The sequence below is a fragment of the Octopus bimaculoides genome, chromosome 9, assembly GCF_046866305.1.
Source record: "Octopus bimaculoides isolate indiv1 chromosome 9, ASM4686630v1, whole genome shotgun sequence".
In the NCBI taxonomy this organism is placed as follows: domain Eukaryota; kingdom Metazoa; phylum Mollusca; class Cephalopoda; order Octopoda; family Octopodidae; genus Octopus; species Octopus bimaculoides.
The window spans coordinates 15306928-15332612 of record NC_142936.1 but is presented as its reverse complement, the minus strand read 5'-3'; the positions used below and the strand labels follow the sequence as shown (position 1 = coordinate 15332612).

Sequence of the window (25685 nt, the reverse complement as noted above, 5' to 3'; positions counted from 1 at the left end):
TGTTGGTGTCAGAAAGAGAATTCAGTCATTAAAAAAAAAACAAAAAAAAACCCCAGGTTGAAATGAAGGTAGATAAGGGAGGCACAATTGAGGAATGAAATCTGATTAAATGAGCTGACTCAAACTAAGACAACCTGTCCAACCCATGCCATCACGGAAAGTGGTTGTAAAATGATGATGATGATGATGATGATGACGAGGATGATTGAAGTTTACTGAGTCAGTAATAATAATCTAATGCACTTAACATTAAAAAGTTAATTAGATATAATTAAAAGAGACAGAGATAAAAAATATATATTAGATAATGCAAGCATGGCTGTGTAGTTAAGAAACTCACTTTGCAACCACATGGCTTCAAGTCCAGTTCCACTGTGTGGCACCTTAGGCAATTGTCTTCTACTAGAGCGCTGGGTAAACAATGCCTCGTGAATGGAAACTGTGTGGAAGTCCATCATGTGTGTGTGTGTAGATATCAAACAATGACAATGAGTGATCAACACTGCATTGGTGGTGAATAATGTCAGTGTGCACACAGAACTGAGTGTAAGTGCCCTGAGAGAAATGTTGGACTTAAGAAGCATTAGAAGTGGTGTGCAAGAGAGACGACTGTGCTGGTATGGTCATGTGCTGTGTATGGATGAGGAGAGCTGTGTGAAGAAGTGTCACTCCCTAACAGTGGAAGGAATCCATGGAAGAGGGAGACCCAGGAAGACATGGGATGAGGTGGTGAAGCATGACCTTCGAATGTTGGGCTTCACAGAGGCAATGACAAGAGACCGAGACCTCTGGAGATAGGCTGTGATTGAGAAGACCCGGCAAATAAAGTGAGATCACAGCTATAGCCTATACCAGTGTCATATAACCAGCCCATTAAAAAAGTACCTTTGAATCGTTGGACGACACACTGTGCTTGAGGAGACCTATTGAGTCAAGTAATATCAAAATGAAAATCAAAATTTCAATCAAATCGAAATCAAAATGGAAATTGTAGTTGTGGCCAATGCCAGTGCCGCATGACTGGCTCTCATGCTGGTGGCACACAATAAGCACCATTCATGTGTGGGTCAATGCCAGTGCTGCCTGACTGGCTCCTTGTGCCAGTGGAATGTAAAAAGCACCGTCCAAACATGGTCGATGCCTGCTCCCCCACTCCAACTGGCTCCTGTACTGGTGGTACGTAAAAAGCACTAACCTAACATGGCCAATGCCAGTGCCGCCTGACTGGTTCCCATGCCAATGGCACATAAAAAGCACCTACTACACTCTCGGAGTGATTGGCATTAGGAAAGGCATCCAGATGTAAAAATCTTGCCATATCAGATTGGAGCCTGGTGCAGCCTCCTGGCTTGCCAGTTCCCAGTCAAATCGTTCAACCCATGCCAGCATGGAAAACGGACATTAAACGATGGTGATGATGATGATGATGATGATATATATATATATATATATATATATATATATATATATATATATATATAAAATATATAATTTAGAGAAAAAAACCACAATTATTTAATTCATCCATGAAAATCCACAAACACATATAGAAAAATTCAATGTGTTTTTTTCTCTAAATTATATATTTATATATTATATATTGTGAAATTTAATTTAATTTTGTTAAATTGAATTTTTCCCTGTAAATTTGGAATTTTTCCCTAATATTATTATCATTATATATATATATATATATATATATATATATATATATATGTGTGTGTGTGTGTGTTTTTGTTTTTATGTTTTCGTTTCTCATTGTGTTTAATGTTTTTTTTTTATGTCCTGTACCCATATATGCATGTATGTATACATATAGATGTAGGTATGTACATATATGTATGGATATATGCATATATTTATATATTATTTATATTATATATATATATAGATATATAATACAAAGAATATATATGCCTGCATACACACATATATGTACATACTTACATCTACATGTGTGTATAGATGCATATCAGGGTACAGGACATTAGAACAATGAACTACAGACAACGGAACGAACACATAGGAAAACAGATAGCCACTTGGAATTAATCCTTCATCAGCTGCCTCTATTCTAACTAGATGTTTCGAATATATATATATATATATATATATATATATATATTAGTTTATGTATATATTAATATTATCTCAGTTTTAAAAAAACCTTTGATAATGTAAATATGTTAATAGTTACCAGAGGTAGCAAAATTACACTAGAAACCAAGATATCATAGCCGTTTTACAGGTAGAGATACCAAGTTAAAGTGATATATATATATATGAAAGAAGGTTTGAAAATGCACTTATTTTAAAGATATTTATTTACTTAACCGGTTTCACTTTTTTAGAAAAAGATTATCAAAAGTCTTTGAGAATAATAAAAAATGTTAAAAAACAGTTTGAGTATTAAAATGCATATATACATTCTTTGATGATAATAAGAGGAATATATTTAAAGTATAAAGCTTTGTATGAGCTTTGTAGTGTTACATACTGATTATCACACATTCTCTGATTCCACAACTTTACTTTATTATATATATATATATATATATATATATATATATCAAACAATAAGCAACACGGATTTCAAAAGTGATTGCAGTACGCACGTTTCATGCTACTTCAATTTATTTAAGTAATGTGAGCATTACCTTAAATGCAATATGAAGAGCAATCTTCAGCTGCACGAAAAAATGCAGAAAAAAGACATATTACAAATATATATATATATATATATATATATATATATATATATATATATATATATATATATATATATATATATATAGTAGAATAATAAACAAAAAGGGAAATGACAAAGGCCTCTAACAATGCAGAGAGGAAAGTTGAAAAAAACCTTTATATATTTCAAGTACAAAGACCCATCTTCAGAGAAAAAAACCACAATTATTTGGAGAGCCAAATGGGTAGTGACTGTTTTAGTTTGGTGCTTGTACTAGCAGCAGCAGCAGCTCTCCAAATGATCTGGCAGTTAGGTTGGCAGCAGTGGTAGTGAAGGTGGTTGTTTACATCAATGTTGCCGACAGTGGTAAATGCCATCGTAGTAGTCAGCGATGGCATCGTCTACATCGGTGCTGTAAATGTCATACTGCACAGAAAGCAAATTATGATGCAAACTATAATGCTCTTATTGTGTGTGTGTGTGTGTGTGTGTGATCATGCATAGGCGCAGGAGTGGCTGTGTGGTAAGTAGCTTGCTTACCAACCACATGGTTCCGGGTTCAGTCCCACTGCGTGGCACCTTGGTGTCTTCTACTATAGCCTCGGGCCGACCAAAGCCTTGTGAGTGAATTTGGTAGACGGAAACTGAAAGAAGCCCGTCATATATATGTGTATGTATATATATATATATATATATATATATGTATGTATGTATGTGTTTGTGTGTGTGTCTGTGTTTGTCCCCCCAGCATCGCTTGACAACCGATGCTGGTGTGTTCAAGTCTGCGTAACTTAGCAGTTTGGCAAAAAGACACCGATAGAATAAGTACTAGGCTTACAAAGAATAAGTCCTGGGGTTGATTTACTCGACTAAAGGCGGTGCTCCAGCATGGCCACAGTCAAATGACTGAAACAAGTAAAAAAAAAAAAAAAATGCATGTCCTTCCACCCAACACTGCCTGACAACCAGTACTGGTTTGTTTATGTCCTCGTAACTTAGTAGTTTGGTGAAAGAGACCTGATTTAAAAAGTAAGTACTGGCGTCAATTCGTTCAGCTAAACCATTCAACATGGTGCCCCAGCATGGCCACAGTCTAATGACTGAAACAAGTAAAGGATAGAAGGTAATTAAAAACGAAATGAACTTAGCAAAATATCTCAAATGGACAAAGGACATAAATTTGGATAACTTATTTATCCATGTTGATACCTTTGACCTTGATGTGATTTGGACTTGGAACCCACAGAGTAAAAACGTATACCACAAAGCGTTCTATTTGATGCTCTAATAACTTGCCTGAACTGTAATAATTAATGGCAGGTGTTAGTACAGCCATATCTTCTTCCAGCTATCACTTGCTGGATATTTCGCTGAGTCAAGGATGAGAAGTTCCTTGGACACATCTATGTCTGCTCACGACTATATAAACTCCTAAATCAATTAGGAAAAGCATGGTACATACTTCCACAACAAGGTCCAATCCCCATCATGGTGTGGTAACTCGCATGCCTCAATGACCCTAAGAGCTATCCCAGTGGAGAACATGTTCCTGTTAGGACCTTTCGTGCCGGACAGATCAAGAGATGGAGATCAGACTAATATGGATTGCTTCTTCCTAGAGATAAAAATAGGTTTGCACAGGGAAAACAACCCTACCTAAAAAAAGCCAAGTTACAGAAACATCAATGACAATTAAATCAAGATACCTGGCACCTGACCATACTTAAGAAGACCCATGCCCCACAGCAGAAGTGTTAAGACCAATCCTGCTGGTGGTGTAAAGCACACATGACGGTGCCACATCACATAAAAGTGCACTTGTAGTGCCACGTAAAAGCGCCCATATGGTGCCACATAATAGCACCCAGTGCACTCTGTAAAGTGGTTGGTGTTAGGAAGGGAATCCAGCTGTAGAAGCTATGCCAAATCAAACTGGAGTCTGGTGCAGCTCCCCAGCTTGTTAGCTCTGGTCAAACCATCCAACCCATGCCAGCATGGACAATGGACATTAAATGATGATGAGGATGATATAAAAGAAGAAGGCCTTCTCTCACGGAAATATATGGTGCCCTCCGTACAAACGAGGCAGCACTAAGAACAGTCCAGAGTCAAGAACAGTGGACGAAGGTCAATGACGGCCAATGTTCCATAGGAAAACGAAGAGCTTAAGTTAAATATGGTACATACATGCTTGCAAGTGACAGCTGGAGATACTGTACTTTATATTCTTATCATCTTGAGTTTTAACCCCAAGCAATCTTTGTAACAAGACTGAATAATAATCATAGGGGTTATCTTTTATTATATAGAAGATGACCCCTATAATTAACAATCCAAACACATTGTGAATGTTACCCCAGAAAGCACAATGGCTTATCTTCATCAAAATGGCATAAAAAGAAAAAAGGGCTATTTCCATATTCATTTCAACCAAAACCATGTGATGAAGAAAATCTTGACCCTTTTTTTAATTATTACTATTAGGTTACTTTTCACATCACTTTTCTGTCATTGTTAGATATATAAGGATCTGTTGTTGTTCTTGTTCTTGTTGCTTTTCTATTGTAATCGTTTGTTTACTAAAATATGACCTTCACATTCTATTAGAAAGCCAAACTAGGTTGTTCCATAATCCTAGCTTTTAGAAGCTTCATGCCAGAGTCACAATAAATACTCTTTGTTTTTTGTCTTTTTTTCCTTTTTTTTTTTGTTATGCCTCCGCCACCTCTCCTCCAATTTCTTTTTTGTCTTCTTTTCTTTATCTCTCTCTATTCTTCCCTCACTAATCCAAACAGAAAAGACATGGCTTCTACAATTTCAGCAAATGCAACACAAACAGAAGGGATAGGAGAAGAGAAAAGATGGTTTTTGAAAGAGAGGGAAAGGAGACAAAGAGAATGATACAAAAGAGAAAAGGAGGAGGAGGAGGAGAGAAAAGATAGAGGGGAAGGGATGAGATGAGGGGAAAGGAAACAAGGGAGAACAGAGGAGGAGGCAAAGAAAGAGAGAGACAGGAAGGCTTACACATAGCTGAAAGGGCAGGACAATTGAAAACCAATCTCTTTAACATTAGTGACTTGAACAAACACACCTTAAATCTTTACATTTTTATTAAAACAACCAGTTGGTGAGAAGTCACCATTAAGGCCCTTGACAGAAACTGCAGTATTGCAGACAAAATTGTCACATTAGACCAGAGACAGCTGTTTATTTCATTTTGAATAAATTTTTTGAATTTGAGTTCTTCCAAAGTTGGTGCTGAGCTAATTGGAAGCCACCATAAGGTAGTTGAGTTCAATTGGAGAATCAAGGTTGCTTTGGAATGTAAACCAAAGTGAATGGCAAACCCCACTCAATTCTTAGTACTGGGATGAATCTGATAAAGAAAAATTGCAAAGAAGTGTAGAGAAAGGCGCAGAAGTGGCTGTGTGGTAAGTAGCTTGCTTACCAACCGCATGGTTCCAGGTTCAGTCCCACTGCATGGCACCTTGGGCAAGTGTCTTCTACTATAGCCTCGGGCCGAGGCTATAGTAGATTTGGTAGACGGAAACTGAAAGAAGCCTTTCATGTAAATATATATATATAGATATATATATATATATATATATATATGTATATGTATATATGTATGTGTGTGTATATGTTTGTGTGTCTGTGTTTGTTCCCCCATCATCGGTTGACAATCGATGTTGGTGTGTTTACGTCCCCATAACTTAGCGGTTCAGCAAAAAAGACCGATAGAATAAGTACTAGGCTTCCAAAGAATAAGTCCTGGGGTCGAGTTGCTCAACTAAAGGCGGTGCTCCAGCATGACCACAGTCAAATGAATGAAACAAGTAAAAGAGTAAAAGAGAAAGAGCTTCAGAGAGTATAAAACCGTCTGTGGGTACCTCATGTGTTCCAATCTGAACTGCTTAACCCTTTACCAGTCTAAAGCACATACTTGTGTTCAGACTCTTAGTTAGCCCTCGTTTCATATATTCTGTCTAACATAATGCTTTCCTTTCATAAGTCTTCAAAACTGATGATTGCATGGTCAAGAAGGTTTTCTTCCTAACCATGTGGTCTTGGATTCATAGTAAAAGGCACTTGCCCAAGATGCAGCTTCTAATATAGTCCCAAGCTGATTGAAGCCTTGTGAGTGGAATTTGTAGATAAAAACTAAAAGAAGCCCATCATATATACATGTATATATGTGTGTGTGTGTGTGTGTGTGTGCGTGTGTGTGTGTGTGTGTGTGTGTGTGTTTTTGTATTTGTTTGCCACTACCATTTGAGAACCGATGTTGGTTTGTTTACATCCCTGTAAGTTAGACGTCCAGCAAAAGAGACTGATAGGACAAGTATGAGGCTTGAATATAATTAGTGGGGTCAGTTTGCTCAACTAAATCCTTCAAGGCAGTGCTCCCACATGGCCACAATCCAATGACTGAAGCAAGTAAAAAAAAAAAACCGTACTGCTACTGGTACAGCTGTTGTTGAGTGCTCACAATTACTTCTTTGCAAATGAACTTGTAGCATGAAGTAATTGAAAATAAATAGTAAACCAGATATTTTATGCTTCAATGACCTATAATGACAGTTTTGATGTGTACCATCTGGTTCGCTGTGCAAAGTTGCTTGTTATGAACAAAACACTCAGGCTGTTGACATCCTGAAGTGTTTCGCCCATAAGAGAAATGCAAAAGTGCATAACAGTTACCATTCCCAGTTTGGTAACTTAGCATAGAGTTTGAACCAAGGAGACAAAATGAAATTTTTCTTTTTTTCTTTTACTTTTAGCAATTACGTTTGTATTTTGAATCTGATTGGAAATAATAGAAAGGAAGATGAAGTTCAAATTACTCTTACATTACAATTCTATTATGTTGTTTAGAACCAGTTAAAATGTAGTTACAGGGAATGAAGAGTTAGTCACAAATATTGTTCGTTGTATGACATGGAAGTCACACAAGACTAGGTTTTCATTGTGTACGTGACACACAGACACGTATATGACGATTTGGTTTCTTCTTATTTTGTTATTCGGGGGGTGTGGTTTTAGCCTTTTAAAGACGCTCTTAGTCCGCTGACTAAAGTAAACAAAACAAAGCAGATGACAACATGAATGTGATCAATGCGTTAACTTGAACATTTTTTCAATAATACTATCCATATCACGTCCTCACTTTGTTGTTTTTTTTTATTGTTTTTTTTTAACTATATATATATATATATATATATATATATATATATATATATATCAGAAAATGAAAGGAAAAAACGGTTCGTGAGAAAATCATACACCTGGGGTATGATTTTCGCACGAAAATTTTAAGTATATATTTTTTTAACCTTCATCAACAGTTTTTTTTTCATCTCTTTTTTAAAAATCAGAACATCAGCCTTTTTTTTTTAGTATAAAAAGTAGCTTTTTTTTTTATTAAAAAATAAATAAAATCACATTAATGAGGAATCTCAGTCGTGTTATGTGTGTATACAACTTACGCGGATGAAGAACTGGGGTATCATGTAAATAACTGCATGGTTTTCAAAATAAGGAAAACCAGTATTTTTCATAATGAAAACATCCAGCATTGCATTGTTTCGCTGTAAATCAGTGATTCAGGATGATTTTTATTTCGCCATAGAATGGAAATACAATATTTAGATAAAAAAAAACATTACTAGCATAATTTCCAATGGAAATTTGGACAAAACTACGTTTTACAAAAATTCCGAAAAAAAACCCAGAGAAAACTATTGTTTATTTATCCTTTATCAATAATATTTGTGTATAACAAAATTATGAATAAAACGCTTTTGAAGATGCTTTATAAAATCATATTTTTGAAAACACACGGCGCACCTAGATACCCGTTGAGAGCCACTGCGTTAAATGAATAAGTGCCTAAGACTGGCATTCTCTTAAATCATCATTCTTCGAAGAGTACTGCCCCAAAGCTTAAATTTTTCCCCTTTTTCTTACAGCAAAATAATTTATTTCGCTTTCAAACTATTGAAACCGACATGCGTAATTGTAGATTTCGTTGAAAGCAAGTGCTTTGGGAAAACGAAATGTTAAATCAAACAGACCCCTGTGATGACGTTGATTAATCAAAGTAAAAATAAACTGAGAGGTAATTCTTTGTTTAAATAAAATACGAATTTTTTAAATTACAGACATCAAAAGAAATCCAGATAAGGTTTTTTGTGAATTAACAAAAAAATCCAAGTGATTTAATACCCATAAACAGCGCCAGGGGTGATGTAATTATATATATATATATATATATATATATATATATATATATATATATATATATATATATATATATATACATTGGGCAACGAGAATGTTTGTTGATAGTGCAACTGGCAAGTCAACAAACACACCACGTTACTATGCAAAATGTACACAACACGGTTATTACATGACTACACAGAGAAAACTCTCTAAGATATGAGAAAATCCTTAGATGTCTGCTTTTAAAAAATTCATATAGAGAAAATATACACCTATAACATATCAGTATGTGAGACATAAGAAATTATTTGAAATATTTACCGCGAATAACCGTCTAATTTCTGGACAGTCCGATTCCACAGCAACCCTGATAGTGTACGAAGCCATAATTACATTAATCAAGGGAAGCAACCATTTGTCTACTATTTAAATCCTTGCTTGTCAGGGGTGGCTTAAATAGCACACAGTCAGCTTTATTATTATTATTACTATTATTATTATTATTATTATTATTATTATTATTATTATTTAATTCGGCCTGATATATATATATTTCTTTCCCAGATAAATATAAGGGGTACAATATGCAGTATACAACATATACAAATACGATTTCTGACCTTTAATTAACATAAATACGGCAGTACTACATGGTAATTAGAGCGTTAGCACGATTAGATTGGCTAATTATAAATAACAAATGTACACGCGCGTAAACAGAGGCGCTGAACGAATAGTATTATAGGTCGCGTGAATTATATATGTATGTATGTATGTATGTATGTATGTTCATCTGTGTATGTTTATATGTGTATGAATCTACGTAAATACGCATGTACGTATGCATGTTTATGTGTATGAATCTACGTACATATGCGTATATATATGAATGTTTACATGTATGTTTATATATATATATATATATATGTATGTATGTATGTATGTATGTTATGCTGGCATGTATGCTTGTGCACGAGTGTGTGTGTGTGTGTGTGTGTGTCCCAAAATAAATATTCATTGCACGCACTGCTGCGATAAGCAGTCACCAGATTGAGCTTATGTAATCCAAACCGTGTCTGAATTGGATAATGGGACAGTGATGTTTCGTTTTATGTACATGTAATGATGGTCAACGAAGGGACAAGAGAACTGCCAGACGATTAACCAGTTTCCAATTCCTAGGTCCCAACGACGCAACGTTACTTTGGAATGCAATAAACAAGACGGGACATGGGAGTTTTATCAAAGGTAAATTACGGTAAGCGTAGAACTTCGGAAAATTGAGTAACTATTAGAATAGCATTCAGAAACAAAGAAAGGCATGCTCCACCCGACTTTGTTTCCTCATAACTTACAAAAATAAAATAGAGTTTTAAAATAAAATGTTTTACAAATACGAAAATATAGGAATTTGTTGTGAAAAAAATATTTTGGTGGTGTGGCTGGAGTTTCAGATAGTTCGCCCGAGTCAGCTTTCTTTCTTCATAACTATCAGAAAAAGGATGTTTTTTTGTTTTTTTTTAAACGATATTTTCTATAAATATCTTTGAGATGTAGTTGCTGGCACTCCGTCGCTTACGACGTCGAGGGTTCCAGTCGATCCGATCAACGGAACAGCCTGCTCGTGAAATTAACGTGCAAGTGGCTGAGCACTCCACAGACACGGGTACCCTTAACGTAGTTCTCGGGGAATATTCAGCGTGACACAGTGTGACAAGGCTGGCCCTTTGAAATACAGGTACAACAGAAACAAGAAGTAAGAGTGAGAGAAAGTTGTGGTGAAAGAGTACAGCAGGGTTCGCCACCATCCCCGGCTGGAGCCTCGTGGAGCTTTAGGTGTTTTCGCTCAATAAACACTGGGCCATTGCGCCTCCACTTGACATGGAGTAGATTACAATTATATCGAACTTTAATGTGAAAATATATAAAATGAAAAAAAATAATAAATGGTGGGCGTGCACACATATACTGACACAACTATGCGAATATATCGATCTACAAAACGCAACTTGAAATTCTGTAAACAACTGTTATTTGTGTCAGTTTGTATGTATGCGCGCCTTCCAGTTTTCTCTTTCTCTTTTTAACATTGAATTCCGATATAATCGTAATTTATATAATCTGAAAGGTATCTGGAAAGAACTTCATTTTTAAATAAATTCATTTTTCTGAAAAAGTTATGAGGAAACAAATCGGGTATGGGACACACCTGTACAATTAATCCCCACACACAACTTACAAAATTTCAAAATACGAAATAACATGTCCGATTCCTTTACAAATGCATGCAACCACAAAAATGCTTAGATGCATGAAAATTTGCGTATTTTCTTAAAAGTGTTCCACTCATGACCATCCTGTCTTTGAAAAGCGTTCCAACCGCGACTCTTCCACCTAGCCGCGACCATCCTGCGTTCCAAATGTGATCATCTCATCTATTTTTAAACCAAGCGTCTTCATATCACATTACCATTTAAAAAGACAAAAAGGACACAGTATTCTTTTCTACTCTAGGTACAGAGCCCGAAATTTTGAGGGAGGAGGCCAATCGATTAGATCGACCCCAGTACGCAACTGGTATTCAATTTACGACCCTGAAAGGATGAAAGGCAAAGTCGACCTCGGCGGAATTTGAACTCAGAACGTAACGGCAGACGAAATACCGCTAAGCATTTCGCCCGGCATGCTAACGTGTCTGCCAGCTCGCCGTTACTATTGTTGTACTGGCTATTGTTGCCATTACACTTGTCGTTGCTGTCGTTGTTGTTGTTGTTGTTACTGATGCTGCTTCTGTTGGTTTTGTTGCTTTGCCCTTGAACAGAAGACCTTCACGATCAAAGACATTCCATAAATGATTTGACAGTTATTTTTAACATATCGAGTGACTGCAGTTAAGGAGTCGTTGACTTGTGGATGAATACGTCGCTAACTATTACGGTTATTTAAACCCAGATCAGCTTTGATTCTAGCAGACCTATTGTATGATCAATGGAATTCTACCCAAGGCCGTCCCATCTATTAAATTTTCTGGTCTTATTTAAAACGAGGGTGCATGGCTTAGTGGTTAGAGTGTTGCACTCACGATCTGACGATCGTGATTTCAATTCCTAGAATGGGTGGTGCGTTGTGTTCTTGAGCAAAACACTTTAACGCACGTAACTCTACGATTACTTCGACACCTGACGCCAGGTACACGGTGCACCTGTTCAGACAACGCCGATTTGATGGAGAGAGAGAGAGAGAGAGAGAGAGCTAATGTACATCACATGCATTTGATCACTATAAACCAGTGATTCCCAAAGTGGGCGGTATTGCCCCGCCACCCCGAGGGTGGCAGAAAGTTCCAAGTTGAAGAAAAGTGGAGCGATAATGGGGGAGCGATTCATGTAAAAACAATAAAATAATGGTTCATTGGGTTAAGTTTTATTTGTTGAATACAGTTGCATTGAATTTGCTTCAAAAAGAGGTCTGTGTTTGTGATGGTTAGTTGGGGTGGGAGTGCTAGGAATGTGGCCTGGGTGTCAAGGGGACGGTATCCCGAAAAAGTTTGGGAACCTCTGCTATAAACCAATCATTTGTGCAGGTCGTTCGGCAAAAGCTGAACGTTCATCCGTCGTTTTCGGTAGGAGAGTGCATCCATCATTTAAAATGTATTTGTTTGTTGTTTTTTTTTTTTTCTTTTCTTTTCGGTGTTTGTATGGATTTTGGCGGCGAGCTGGCAGAAACGTTAGCACGCTGTCGTCTGTAGCACATAGTGTACTTCTCAACTCAGTCGAAACTTGAGAATAAGTGCTTGGCAAACAGGAATAAAATAACGGCACATAGCTTCCTGGCAGTCTCTCAGAAAATTCTCACATCACTGGCGAAAACAGGAAAAATTCTCTCATTCAAAGATAAACTGAAGCTCACAGAAGCACTTGATTTTGCCGTGCTAGTTGGTCTATCGCACAAAGCGATTGGATATAAAACTGTATCCTGCGCAAAATTTGACCAATCCAAGAAACAGACTCGGTCAAATATAACACCATCACATGACCGGTTTAAGTGACCAATCGTTAGAAACATGTAGGATGAGCCGATTTCCAACTATTTAACCCTAAATGGTGTAACATTTTATGACAACAGTCTTGCTACAACAACGTGAACACTTCAAAATTATGTTTCCGATCATATAAACCACTTCGAATATTATTTTAGCAAGTTTAAAGTGATTTCTTTTGTGCCGTAAACCATTTGCCATTTCAGTGGAGTCCCCATTTTCCTTGATGCCCTAAGCATGTGCCTTATTTTGCTTAATGGTAAATCCAGCGCTGGTTAAGAGTTCAAATTCTTCTGCGGTCGACTTTGCCTTTCATCTTTTTGGGATCGATATAATAATTATCATATGAGCACTGAGATCGATGTAATCGATTTACCCCATCCCCTAAAATTATTGGCCTGGTTCCAAAATTCAAAGTTATTAAAGCAACGAGCAGGTTAAACCGTTAACCACGTCAGACAAAATGTTTAGCGGCATTTCATCTGACTTCTCATAGTCTGAGTTGAAATGCCGTCGAGGTCGTCCTTAACTTTCATCCTTTTGGAGTCGATAAAATAAGTACAAGTTGAGTATTGGGATCGATTTAATCGATTAACTCCTTCCCCTAAAATTGTTGGCACTTGAAACAGTTATTAAATTGGTATAATTCACGTAGAAAAATTAAACGCAACTTTCTAAACAGCTGGAAGATATTTATCAAGTTCTTATAGTCATTAAACTTAATATCTCAATGTTACAGGCAGTCGTAAATGAATTTATCAACGAAACTTGATACAGGTAGAAGTTCATATTCGGCTTGTTTTTTTGTTCTCTCTAGTTTGTAGTGGAATTTCTTGAGAACTGCTAAACGTAAAAATCTGACCTTTAGCAAAAATAAATGTAAACGCAATCGACTTCATGATCTAAGTTCAAGTGAATAGTAATGTCTTAATCTAGAACGTCTTCGATTTCTTGAAGGATAGGATCAGGCACCGGGCGTGGAACTGAACCTCAGCAAAGTGCCTTCTGCTATAGTACTAGACCAATCAATTGCCTTGTGAATAAATTTGTTCCATAGCAATAATGCGGGAGCCCCCTCCCATATATATATATATATATATATAATACAAATAATAAATGAATATATGCATATATACGTACATGTATGTACATACTTACATCTACCTGTATATATAGATGCATATCTGGGTACAGGACATTGCAAACAAAGCGTAGACAAAATGATAAACGAGTACAGAAAGCACACAGGCCACATAGAGAACATCTCCTTCGTCAGCTACCCCCATTCTAACACAGTTCTATACAAAGATTTTTGTATCTTTCTCATAAACTAGGAGATGACGACTGACATTAATTTTTTTATTATTTATGCGCCCTTTTAAAGCCTAACCAGGCTCGTGGGCCCGGTTTCTATGGCGTATGTTATCGATAATATCGAGTGGAAATAGGGGGTGCTGCAGTTCCGCAGTGCCTATAATCGAGCCGTCACTGGTTCTAACCAAACCTTCGCTGCTCCACTAAATTACTATCAATTTTATATTTCCTCTTGGTACCCAGTCACGTATTTGTATGGGAGGAATGTAGTCGATAAAATTGACTAAACCCATATAGTTATTTCAGTACTTAATTTTAGTCGGAGAGATGAAAGACATAGTTGACACCAGTAGTATCTGAACTTGAAGTGCAGATAGATAGACGAGACTAAACTCTATAAACTGATATTTCTTCCCGCATTTTACTGTTTCTGCCGCACCTCTTTTGACGTATTTATTAAGCCCTGTAATACAATTTTAGCGCGCCTGTGTATGTATGTGTGTGGCGGGAGAGTAGCTGTAACAGTGTATCATCTCACTCCTTTGAAGTGTTTCGAACTGTATTTAGTCCTATCATAACAGACCCAATATAGAAGCAACCATAGAACAAACAACGGTTTTGTCAGCTCCGCGTTAAGTCATAAACGTATTAATTCAACCATATTTCCATGCTTCATCAACTGAAAATACCACCTGATATTTAAGATGTATTGAAGTACAATATATACGACATAGGCTAAGCAGTCAAATAAATTTACCAGACGCAACAAATCTCTGTACTATTGGACCTTACGTGCATTATAATTTCTAAAAGTTTCGTCTTCTGAGTGAAGAGAAAATGATGTAGTCATATAAAGGTGAACACGGGTGGATTTGTTGCCACTGAGTTGCAAGTATCCAGTTTGTTGCAGTTAGCTTTCCATAAGATTCAAACACTAATCTTTGAACAACATTACTCTTTTACTCTTTTACTTGTTTCAGTTATTTGACTGCGGCCATGCTGGAGCACCACCTTTATAGTCGAGCAAATCGACCCCAGAGCTTATTCTTTGTAAGCCTAGTACTTTGTCTATCGGTCTATTTTGCCGAACCGCTAAGTTACGGGGACGTAAATACACCAGCATCGGTTGTCAAGCAATGCTGGGGGGGGGGACAAACAGACACACACACACACACACACATATATATATATATATATACATATACGACGGGCTTCTTCCAGTTTCCGTCTACCAAATCCAATCACAAGGGTTTGGTTGGCCCGAGGCTATAGTAGAAGACACTTGCCCAAGGTGCCACGCAGTGGGACTGAACTCGGGACCATGTGGTTGGTAAGCAAGCTACTTACCACACAGCCACTCCTGCGACTATTACTATTTGGTAATATAATATATTTAATAAATAAGGGCAAAATGCTTAGCGGTATTTCGCCCGTCTTTACAGAAATTGCTAGCCATGTGCCGAAATTTAAAATCAATATTAGCTACCTATATAAGGAGGCGTGCTGGTAGAATCGTTACCGCGCCGAGCAAAATGCTTAGCGCCATTTCTTCTGGTTTTACGCTCTGAGTTCAAATTCCGCCGAGGTCGACTTTGCCTTTCAGCATCGATAAAAATAAGTACCAGATGAGCACTGGATTCGATGTCATCGACTTGACCCCACCCACCAAATTTCAGGCCTTGTGCCTATAGCTGAATGGTATATTTAACTAAGCATGTCTGACGTCAGATTGTGGTAGGTGTACTAGCCTAAAACTGCCACCAGAACATCCGAGAACTTTATGGGGAGCCGTTATTAAAAAAAAAAAATTAACCTTGATTCAAATCTTTGGAGGATATCTGGTTTATTGCACATGGAAGAGGTTAATATGCAGTTTAGTGTCTAAAAATAAGTGAAAGTTAATTGCGCTGGAAGTGACAACCGTGAAATCCTATAATTTCATAAATACATGCATCAAAAATATCTTCAAGGTAAGTGGCATAAAAGGGTATCGGATGTTTAGCGTTGTAGAATGGGTTCTTACCACACAGCCACGCCTGCCCCTATGTAAAAATTTCATATCGGTAGGGAAAATATCTATCGGTATTTAGGTTCAGAGTTTAAATATCGCTAGAGTTGAGTTTGCTTTTTATCCTTCCAGAGCCGACATGAACCAGTCATGAACTGGGGTTAAACATAATCAACTATGAGGCGTCGTTTTTATTTTGGAAATCAAAAATCGGATCTATTTCAAAACGGGGGCACCAGTATTTTCTTAACGAAACACTAACGAAACACTTTGAAACTTGGGACACTGGTAGAATGTGTCATATAAAACATCTTTTACTCTTAGTCTTCTTAACAAAAAAACGTACATCGCAAGTTATTCCATGTTAAAGTTGTCGTATTTCTGTAATTTCAACCAATCACTGACGTCTATTCAGCTGAATAGAGTTACTGCTGGGCGGTCATAAAAATGTTATTCCCTGTGACATATTTCATCCGGTTTAATCGTAATTTATACGCATATATTGTTTATATAATAAATTACGCTGTGCGTATCTATGTGTGTAACAATTTTAGAGTTCGGATTCTAGAGTTAGAGTTAGTTTTAGGGTTAGTTTTAGGGTTAGGGTTAGGGGATTAATACGATATACACCGTTACAGCGCTAACTGTTTTCAACTGAATAGACGTCAGTGATTAGTAGAAATTATCGAAATAAGACAATTTTTTACATGAAATAAATTCGAATACAAAAATTTTTTTCTGTTCTATAACACAAAATAGATAAGTATACGAAGTTTGAAAGTCTTTCCGTACCAAAAACACTACATAAAACATAAATGAAAACTAGTGCCCCAATTGTGAACAAGATCCCAGTCATGAACTGGAGTTAAACATAATCAACTATGAGGCGTCGTTTTTATTTTGGAAATCAAAAATCTATGTACAAACTATGTATAAATCTATTAAAATGTTTTTCTTCAAAAAAGACCATTAAGAGATGATGTGATTCACGGCAGGTTCCAGCCTATTAATAAGTTCCTCTGTAGCATTAAGTGCGTTGTCCGGTCTCATAAGAAAGTGTCTGTAAAAGAGAAATGCGCGCGCACGTGTGTGTGTGAGTGTGTGTGTGCTTGTCTATCTCTATGTATTTATTTATGTTCGTTCGTATCTATGTACATATGCTTGCATGTACGTATGAACGCATGTACATACTATGTATGTATGTATGTATGTACGTACGTATGTACGTACGTATGTATGTATTTTGGTTTGCATGTATGTATGGCCGCATGTATGTATGTATGCACGCATGTACGTACGTATGTATGTACGTACGTATGTATGTATGTATGTATTTTGGTTTGTTTGTATGTATGTATGTATGTATGTATGGCCGCATGTATGTATGTATGCACGCATGTACATACGTATGTATGTATGTATGTATGTACGTACGTATGTACGTACGTATGTATGTATTTTGGTTTGTATGTATGTATGGCCGCATGTATGTATGTATGCACGCATGTACATACGTATGTATGTATGTATGTATGTATGTACGTACGTATGTACGTACGTATGTACGTACGTATGTACGTATGTATGTATTTTGGTTTGTATGTATGTACGTATGTATGTATGGCCGCATGTATGTATGTATGCACGCATGTACGTACGTATGCATGTACTTAGACGTAGTTGCCTATTTAAAAAAGAAATTATTTATGGCACAAAGCTACAATTAGATTTAATCATGATGTTTTCTCGAAGGCTGCAAAAGGCTCTAATTCTGATTACGATAAATGGTCCCGTTTGTTAGATAACCGAGGCAAAATCATGAACTAAATAACAAACATTGACTGCTGTGGTGCTGTGACCTCATTGAATGCAAATGAGTAAATGAGGAGAGATGATAATGAGTCACATGCGAAATGATTACACACGCCTACTTATAGGCAAAAGAATATGCTGCATTAATTAAAGACTAATGGTTTAGATCAGTGGTTCTCAACCATTTTTAGCTTATGGAGCCCCTTTGATTCTTATTTTACTCTCCCGGACCTTCGGGGTCATTCAATGTATCTTTTGTTTTTCACTTGTTTCAATTACTAGCCGATGCGAGACAAGAAAGTTCATTTGGTTTTATTGACTGTAATCGAAAGAAAAGTGATTGATAGAGAGGTCAAATTAGTATTTTGGAGGATCAAAGAAAAAAAAAGAAAAAAAAGAAGAAAAAAAAGAAAGAAAAGAAAAAAAAGAAAGAAAAAACATGACAGTCCATTCTTTATGTTGTAGCAAAACTATGATAACAGGAGTAATATACACTTTACTCTTTTACTCTTTTACTTGTTTCAGTCATTTGACTGTGGCCATGCTGGAGCACCGCCTTTTAGTCGAGCTAATCGACCCCAGGACTTATTCTTTGTAAGCCTAGTACTTATTCTATCGGTCTCTTTTGCCGAACCGCTAAGTTACGGGGACGTAAACACACCAGCATCATATATACGACGGGCTTCTTTCAGTTTCCGTCTACCAAATCCACTCACAAGGCTTTGGTCGGCCCGAGGCTATAGTAGAATACACTTGCTCAAGGTGCCACGCAGTGGGATTGAACCTGGAACCATGTGGTTGGTAAGCAAGCTACTTACCACACAGCCACTCTTACGCCTATATCTGGTTATTGTAATGCTTGTCAAGTAATTGTAAATCAGCCCAGCTCGCAATCGTTGTCTTAAAAAAGACACTTAAATCTTAACTTATTTAAAGACAATTTCAAAGGTAAATTGCACCCAAACTTAAAGTCATTGTGGCGTGTCTTTCGGCTCTTTGCATTCTAAGTTCAATTCTCACCGATGTCAACTTAGCCTTTGATCTCTCTGAGGTTGATAAAATAAGGTACCAGCGAAGTACTAGACATTTGCCCAAGATGCCACGCAGTGGGACTGAACCCGGAACCATGTGATATATATAGATGTGTGTGCGCGTGCGTGCGTGCGTGCGTGCGTGCGTGCGTGCGTGCGTGCGTGTGTGTGTGTGTGCATGCATACAGAGCATTAATTTTCTCTATATCATACGAATAGTTTTAATATCTTATTTCCGTATACATTGTTCCTTAATTTATATCTTTGAAGTTACACACATACACACATTACATCCTTTCTTTCCTTCTTTCAGTTCGACTCGAAACATTCAAAATTTAATTACATATAAAATTCTCTACATTTTCCCTTCAATAACAATGTAACTCACGTCCCTTTCCCAAACATCATCCACTTACACATGTTTATTTATATATGTTTATTTATACATTCTGAAAATATTTGATTTATTATCTTATGCTTCTCTCACCAAATATAGGACAGTTTTATTTTGAGACCTTATTCCGAACCTTCTTTGCATCGTCTTCCGCGCTTCCTTTTTTTCATCGTCGTTTATTTTAGGAAAATGTCACCATTTCTAAGGAAGAAACTTATTTAAAAATCTCCATCATGCCATATCTATTGTGAGTGTATGTGGTGGCTGTATACCTGTATATATACATTTACACACATACACACACACACACACACACACACATACACACACACATGACAGGCTTCTTTCAGTTTCCGTCTACCAAATCCACTTGGTCGGCCTGAGGTTATAGTAGAAGATACTTGCCCAAGGTGCCACGCAGGACTGAACCTGGAACCATGCGGTTGGGAAGCAAGCATTCTATATATGTATGTACGTGTATATATCTATGTATATATATATATATATATAGTTTTAATATCTTATTTCCGTATACACTGTTCCTTAATTTATATCTTTGAAGTTACACACATACACACATTACATCCTTTCTTTCCTTCTTTCAGTTCGACTCGAAACATTCATAATGTAACCTCGTGGGCATCGGTACCATTTTCCTCTTTCTCCGTTCTTCCATTCTCCGAACTTTCCATCTTTCCGACGAAGGGCTACGCCCGAAACGTCATACACTCTCTCTTTCCTTTCCTGAGCGTCCAATAATACTATCCATATCACGTCCTCACTTTGTTGCTTTTTTGTTTTTTTGTTATTGTTTTTTTTAACTATATATATATATATATATATATATATATATATATATATATATATATATATATAAACAAATAGTAAATGAGTATATGCATATATACGTACAGGTATGTGCATACCGACATCCACCTGTATGTATAGGTGCATATCTGGGTACAGGACATTGCAAACAAAACAGAGACGAGAAAACACACAAGCCACATAGAGAACATTCTACTTCATCAGCTACCTCCGTTTTAACACCGGCGTTTCGATATATGTATGTATACTTGTGTATGGATGTATGTATATCGATATGAATATGCAGATACATATCCATCACATACTTATACATACATGCTCAGACTTAAATAGAGAGAGGGGGGGCGTTACATTAAAATACATCTTTGTCTCTACACACCTATAAAGCTTCAGGAAATGGATTGAAAAAACAAAACAACTGAAAGAGCACGACAGCCAGCTGATAGAGGGAACCATTTGTGCACTACAGAGCAATTTGGATTTGCATATATGTTAATTGATATATTCGAAATATATCCATATGAACATGTATCTAGAATAGCGAAATTTTGTAAGAAATGTAAATGAAATTCTTTTCTACTCTAGGCACAAGACCCGAAATTTTGGGGGAAGGGGCAGTCGATTAGATCGACCCAAGTGCGCAACTGGTACTTAATTTATCAACTCCGAAAGGACGAAAGGCAAAGTCGACCTCAGCGGAATTTGAACTCAGAACATAAAGACAGACGAAATACCGCTAAGCATTTCGCCCGGCGTGCTAACGATTCTGCCAACTCACCGCCTTAATGTAAATGAAATTGGAGTAGCCAGTTCATGTTTTCAATCAACTAAAATATAGATGTTTTCGATCTAGTTTGGATTCTTTGCCATCAAATTTGATTGCTAAGAATTCAAATTTGATTGCAAAGAATCCAAATTTGATTGCAAAGAATCCAAACTAGATCAAAGACATTTATATTTGTTTCTCTTTGCATTCACACCATGTTGCAACTGCTTACACCTGGTATCATTTCCATTATTGTTGAAGACAGTAGGCTATTGTTTATTTCCTTTCGCAAAATCATTCTTACTTTACATGTTATGATGTCAGTCACAATAAAGAAAATGACACGTTTAAGGAAACTTTTCCTTGGTTCCATAGCAGTTCTGAATCTGCTTAATCGAACATAGGATGCCGTTTGTCTATTTGTTGGCACCGGAATTGTGGATATTTAACTCCATTCAGCATCGATCAAGCTGATACATAATCAAAGATACAGCTCAGCCGCGACCATCTCGTCTTTTTTCCAGATACATTGTATCGAGGAACACATCAAGTGTAACCCTTTTTTTTCTTTAGGACAATAAGAGTGTGATTTAAGGGAGATTTGGATGCTATTTCTCGTAACAGCGACCCCATAGAAGCTGTCGCTCGGCTGGTGACGTCCTTTTCAATAGATCGCTATCCTTGTAATGGCAGTTGGAGAGGTGACTATTAAAATGCAAAGGTTGTCAGCGCATAATTGTCTTAAGACAGCTAATCAGTCGACAGAATGCATTAGGGACTAGATTTAGCTAACGACTGTCGTACTCAGTTGTGCAGTAGCAAACAGCAAGAGCAGTTAAACACGAAGCCTGAGCTAATCTGCTGATGCATATTAACGTTCTTTGGTACGTATCTTGTGATCTTGTGAGATACTTTTAACGCACTTTCATGGACAATCACGAGCATCAAGAAAAAAAAAAAACAGCTGAAAATAAGTCGGCAAATGGACTAACTGATAACCTAGATAAATACAACTTGAGTTTTAAAAATAATCTACATGTAAAAAAAGTATATGTTGTTGTAGTCGTCGCTTTCGCTGTCGTTATTGCTGTTGTTGTTGTTGAGTCCTAGCCAACTCTGTTCAAGCAAACCGATTGACAAGTTTTCCAGCCGAGACGATTCTCTCTTTTTTCAGACACGCTGTATCTAGGACTACATTCGCCAATGTAATCTTTCTTCTTTTTTTGTTTAGAAGGTCGGTTGTGATTTAGAGGGAATTCGAACTATCACGTAAAAAGTTCTGCATGAGGTTCCTGATAAATGATGACTGACCGATATACCAACAAATTATGAGTATTAAAGAAGGAGCAAACTACAATGGTATAACTCATTTTTTGCACAAGGGTCAGGCTGAAAGGTGAAGGATGGTTTTAGGATGGCTTTCTTAAGGAAAGGAATTTTAACTCCAAGTTCGAGAAGACCTGTTGGTTAAAAGTCGACGAATCTTAGACTACTTGTGCAATGAGTCTTTCCTTCTTTTAAGACAGAGATATTCTGTTGCTGTTGCGATTTTAGTTTTGATCACGTGATTTTGATTGTCTCGATTGCTGTTATATGCCTGCAGTGCGACTGCGCGGAGTTCTGTTCTGTTTGCGGCACGACTTGTTCAGTATTGGTTTTAGTGAGTCGCTGCATAAAAATGTTATTGCGTTGAAGTTTGGTTTTGCTTACAGTTTAGCAATCTTTGTTTGTATTGTATACTGCTGTATTTTTAGTCGATTAAAACCTTTTAAACTTTGATATTCGAGTTTGGGTTTATAACAATTGCTATTTCTAACAGATCGAGCGAACACTGAGTGGCTCTCTTATTCACTCCTTTTTCTTTTACACGTCATTCTATTTATAATTAAACGTTTTAATGGTCATTTATCAATGCAACCTCATGCAATGACAATTAATTTTCGTTGGTTTCTTAAGGATGTTACTTCAACCAATTAGAGGCTAGTAGCTTGCTAACCATTTAGTGAGAATGGAGAGAGCTAGCTAAACAAAACATCCGATCATTTTTCACTGTTGTCTTGTAGGTTATTTTCGCAAATCAAAGACCAGCACTTTGTCAACCATTTGGTTGTAGGGATAAGGCTAGTTAAACGGGACATCCGATCATCTTTTTACGACCATTTTTGTCATGTGAGTTATTTTAACCAGTCAGAAATGTAAGTCAATGAAGGATTAATAGTTTGTAGAGAACCCACGATAGTATCGTTCTTTAAGCCATCACGTTTTATTTTACTCAACCACGCTTATCTCTCGCTAGAAGTCTAATTCGCTCTTGATTTGGCCTCTAAGAATAACTTCTACAATTGCGTTTATCTTTACTGCTGTCGTTTGCCTGCCTGTTCATAAGAATTTCGTCTTTACAAACACAAACATATAAACTTATATTTTCTATAGCAAAGGCGGCGAGCTGGCAGAAACGTTAGCACACTGGGCGAAATGCTTAGCGGTATTTCGTCGGCCGTTACCTTCTGAATTCAAATTCCGCCGAGGTCGACTTTGCCTTTCATACTTTCGGGGTCGATAAATTAAGTACCAGTTACGCACTCGGGTTGATGTAATGGACTTAATCCGTTTGTCCCCTCTGTGTGTAGCCCGTTGTGGGTAGTAAAGAAATAAGAAACGTTAGCACGCCGGGCGAAATTCTTAGCGGTATTTCGTCTGCCGCTAACGTTCTGAGTTCAAATTCCGCCAAGGTCGACTTTGCCTTTCACCCTTTCGGGGTCGATCAAATAAGTACCAGTTACGCACTGGAGTCGATATAATCAACTTAATTCGTTTGTCTGTCCTTCTTTGTCCCCTCTATGTTCAGCCCCTTGTGGGCAATAAAGAAATAAGAAACGTTAGTACGCTGGGCGAAATGCTTTGCGGTATTTCGTCTGTCTTTACGTCCTGAGTCCAAATTCCGCCAAGGTCGACTTTGCCTTTCATACTTTCGGGGTTGGTAAATTAAGTACCAGATGCGTACTGGGGTTGATCTAATCGACTGGCCCCCCCCTCTCCAAAAATTTCAGGCCTTGTGTCTAGAGTAGAAAAGTATATTTCGTATAGCATTTTCTGCAACACATTATTCCAGTGACTTTGTTATATGTCTTGTTTTATCATTTATCTTTTGCTTGTTTCAGTCACTGAATTGCAACCTTGCTGGGGCATCATTTTCAAGCGTTCAGTCGACCAAATCGCCCACGGTACTTGTTTTTTTTTTCAACCAATAGTATTGTTATATCGATATCTTTTGTTGAATCGCTAAGTTTACGGGGTCGCAATCAAGCCAACAGCCGTTGTCAAGCGGTGGTGAGGAACAAATATAAAGATTCACATACACACGCACGCACGTACCCACGCACACACGTATATGTGATGGGCTTCATCCAGTTTCCGTCTACCAAATCCACTCACAAGGCTATTCGATGGCCGGTGGCTAAAGTGGAAGGCACTTACCGAAGACACCGCGCAGTGGGACTGAACCCGGGACCACATGGCTGGGAATTCAAACTTCTTAACCACACAACCACGCCAAGCACATTAACCAATTGATTTCGTAAAACACGTAAAACACTCTCACAAACGCAGTTATGTAAACTCACCTTAATTGATACTCTAAATTAAAATCGGTTGCTTTTATGATTTGAATTCTCGCCTATTTTCACCTATACTCTCAAACCAGGTGTTGTGCAATTATTTTCCCTTTACGCGACGAATAAAATCGAAACCGGTCTATTTCTTTTGATTTGTAGGAAACAAAAGCAAAAATTATAAATAATTCATTCTGGTTTTATATCTCTCCGCAAAAATATTTTAATTTCATACAAATGTGAGAAATCTATAGTTATCGCATGAATTTTGAGGAGTTTTTTCTTTTCAATAACAACGTTTTAGATCAAATAATGACGGTATGAGGTAGGGCGATACCCAGGTGCGCCTGAAGCATGAAAACTTAATAACGATAACAATAAGTGAATGTGGCGAGCTGGAAGAATTGTTGGCATGCCGGGCAAGACGCTTAGCGGCATTTCGTCCGTCTTTACGTCCTAAATTCAAATTCTACTGGGGTCGACTTTGCCTTTCATCCTTTTGGATCGATAAAATAAGCGCCAGTTGGTTCCAAAACGTCTTTCTGTGGCATGTGCCATCTGGCGCATGTGCCATTAAATAAAATAGTACTCCAAAATGACAAAAAGAATTCTTGTAATGACTTCTAGACACGCGCATATACACGCGCACATACTTTCTTTTCTTTTCTTTTCTCTCTCACTCTCTCTCTCTCTCTCTCTCACACACACACACGCGCACGCGCGCACGCACACACACACACACACTATACTATAAATTTGCGTTACGTTGTACATTTATTTGTGTTACACCGTTACATCGATCTGTGTGCCGCTCGTGCGTGTGTTATTTCTTTACTACCCACAAGGGGCTACACACAGAGGGAACAAACAAGGACAGACAAACGGATTAAGTCGATTATATCGACCCCAGTGCGTAACTGGTACTTATTTAATCGACCCCGAAAGGATGAAAGGCAAAGTCGACCTCG

The 25685-nt window shown here is 37.3% G+C and overlaps 1 protein-coding gene across 2 annotated transcripts in view; it reads right to left on the bottom strand.

Moving 5' to 3' along the window:
• LOC106874616 (thialysine N-epsilon-acetyltransferase) overlaps positions 1–25685 on the bottom strand; it is a 66520-nt gene that overhangs the window by 8988 nt on the left and 31847 nt on the right. The window contains exon 1 of one of the 2 annotated variants that reach the window (XM_014922405.3): positions 9236–9314. The exons of the other annotated variant lie outside the window; for it this stretch is intronic. Within the exon in view, the coding sequence (XP_014777891.1) occupies positions 9236–9301 (66 nt within the window). The 5' untranslated portion in view covers positions 9302–9314. Of the gene's footprint in view, positions 1–9235; positions 9315–25685 lie in introns of those variants that run through there. 2 annotated transcript variants of the gene reach the window in all.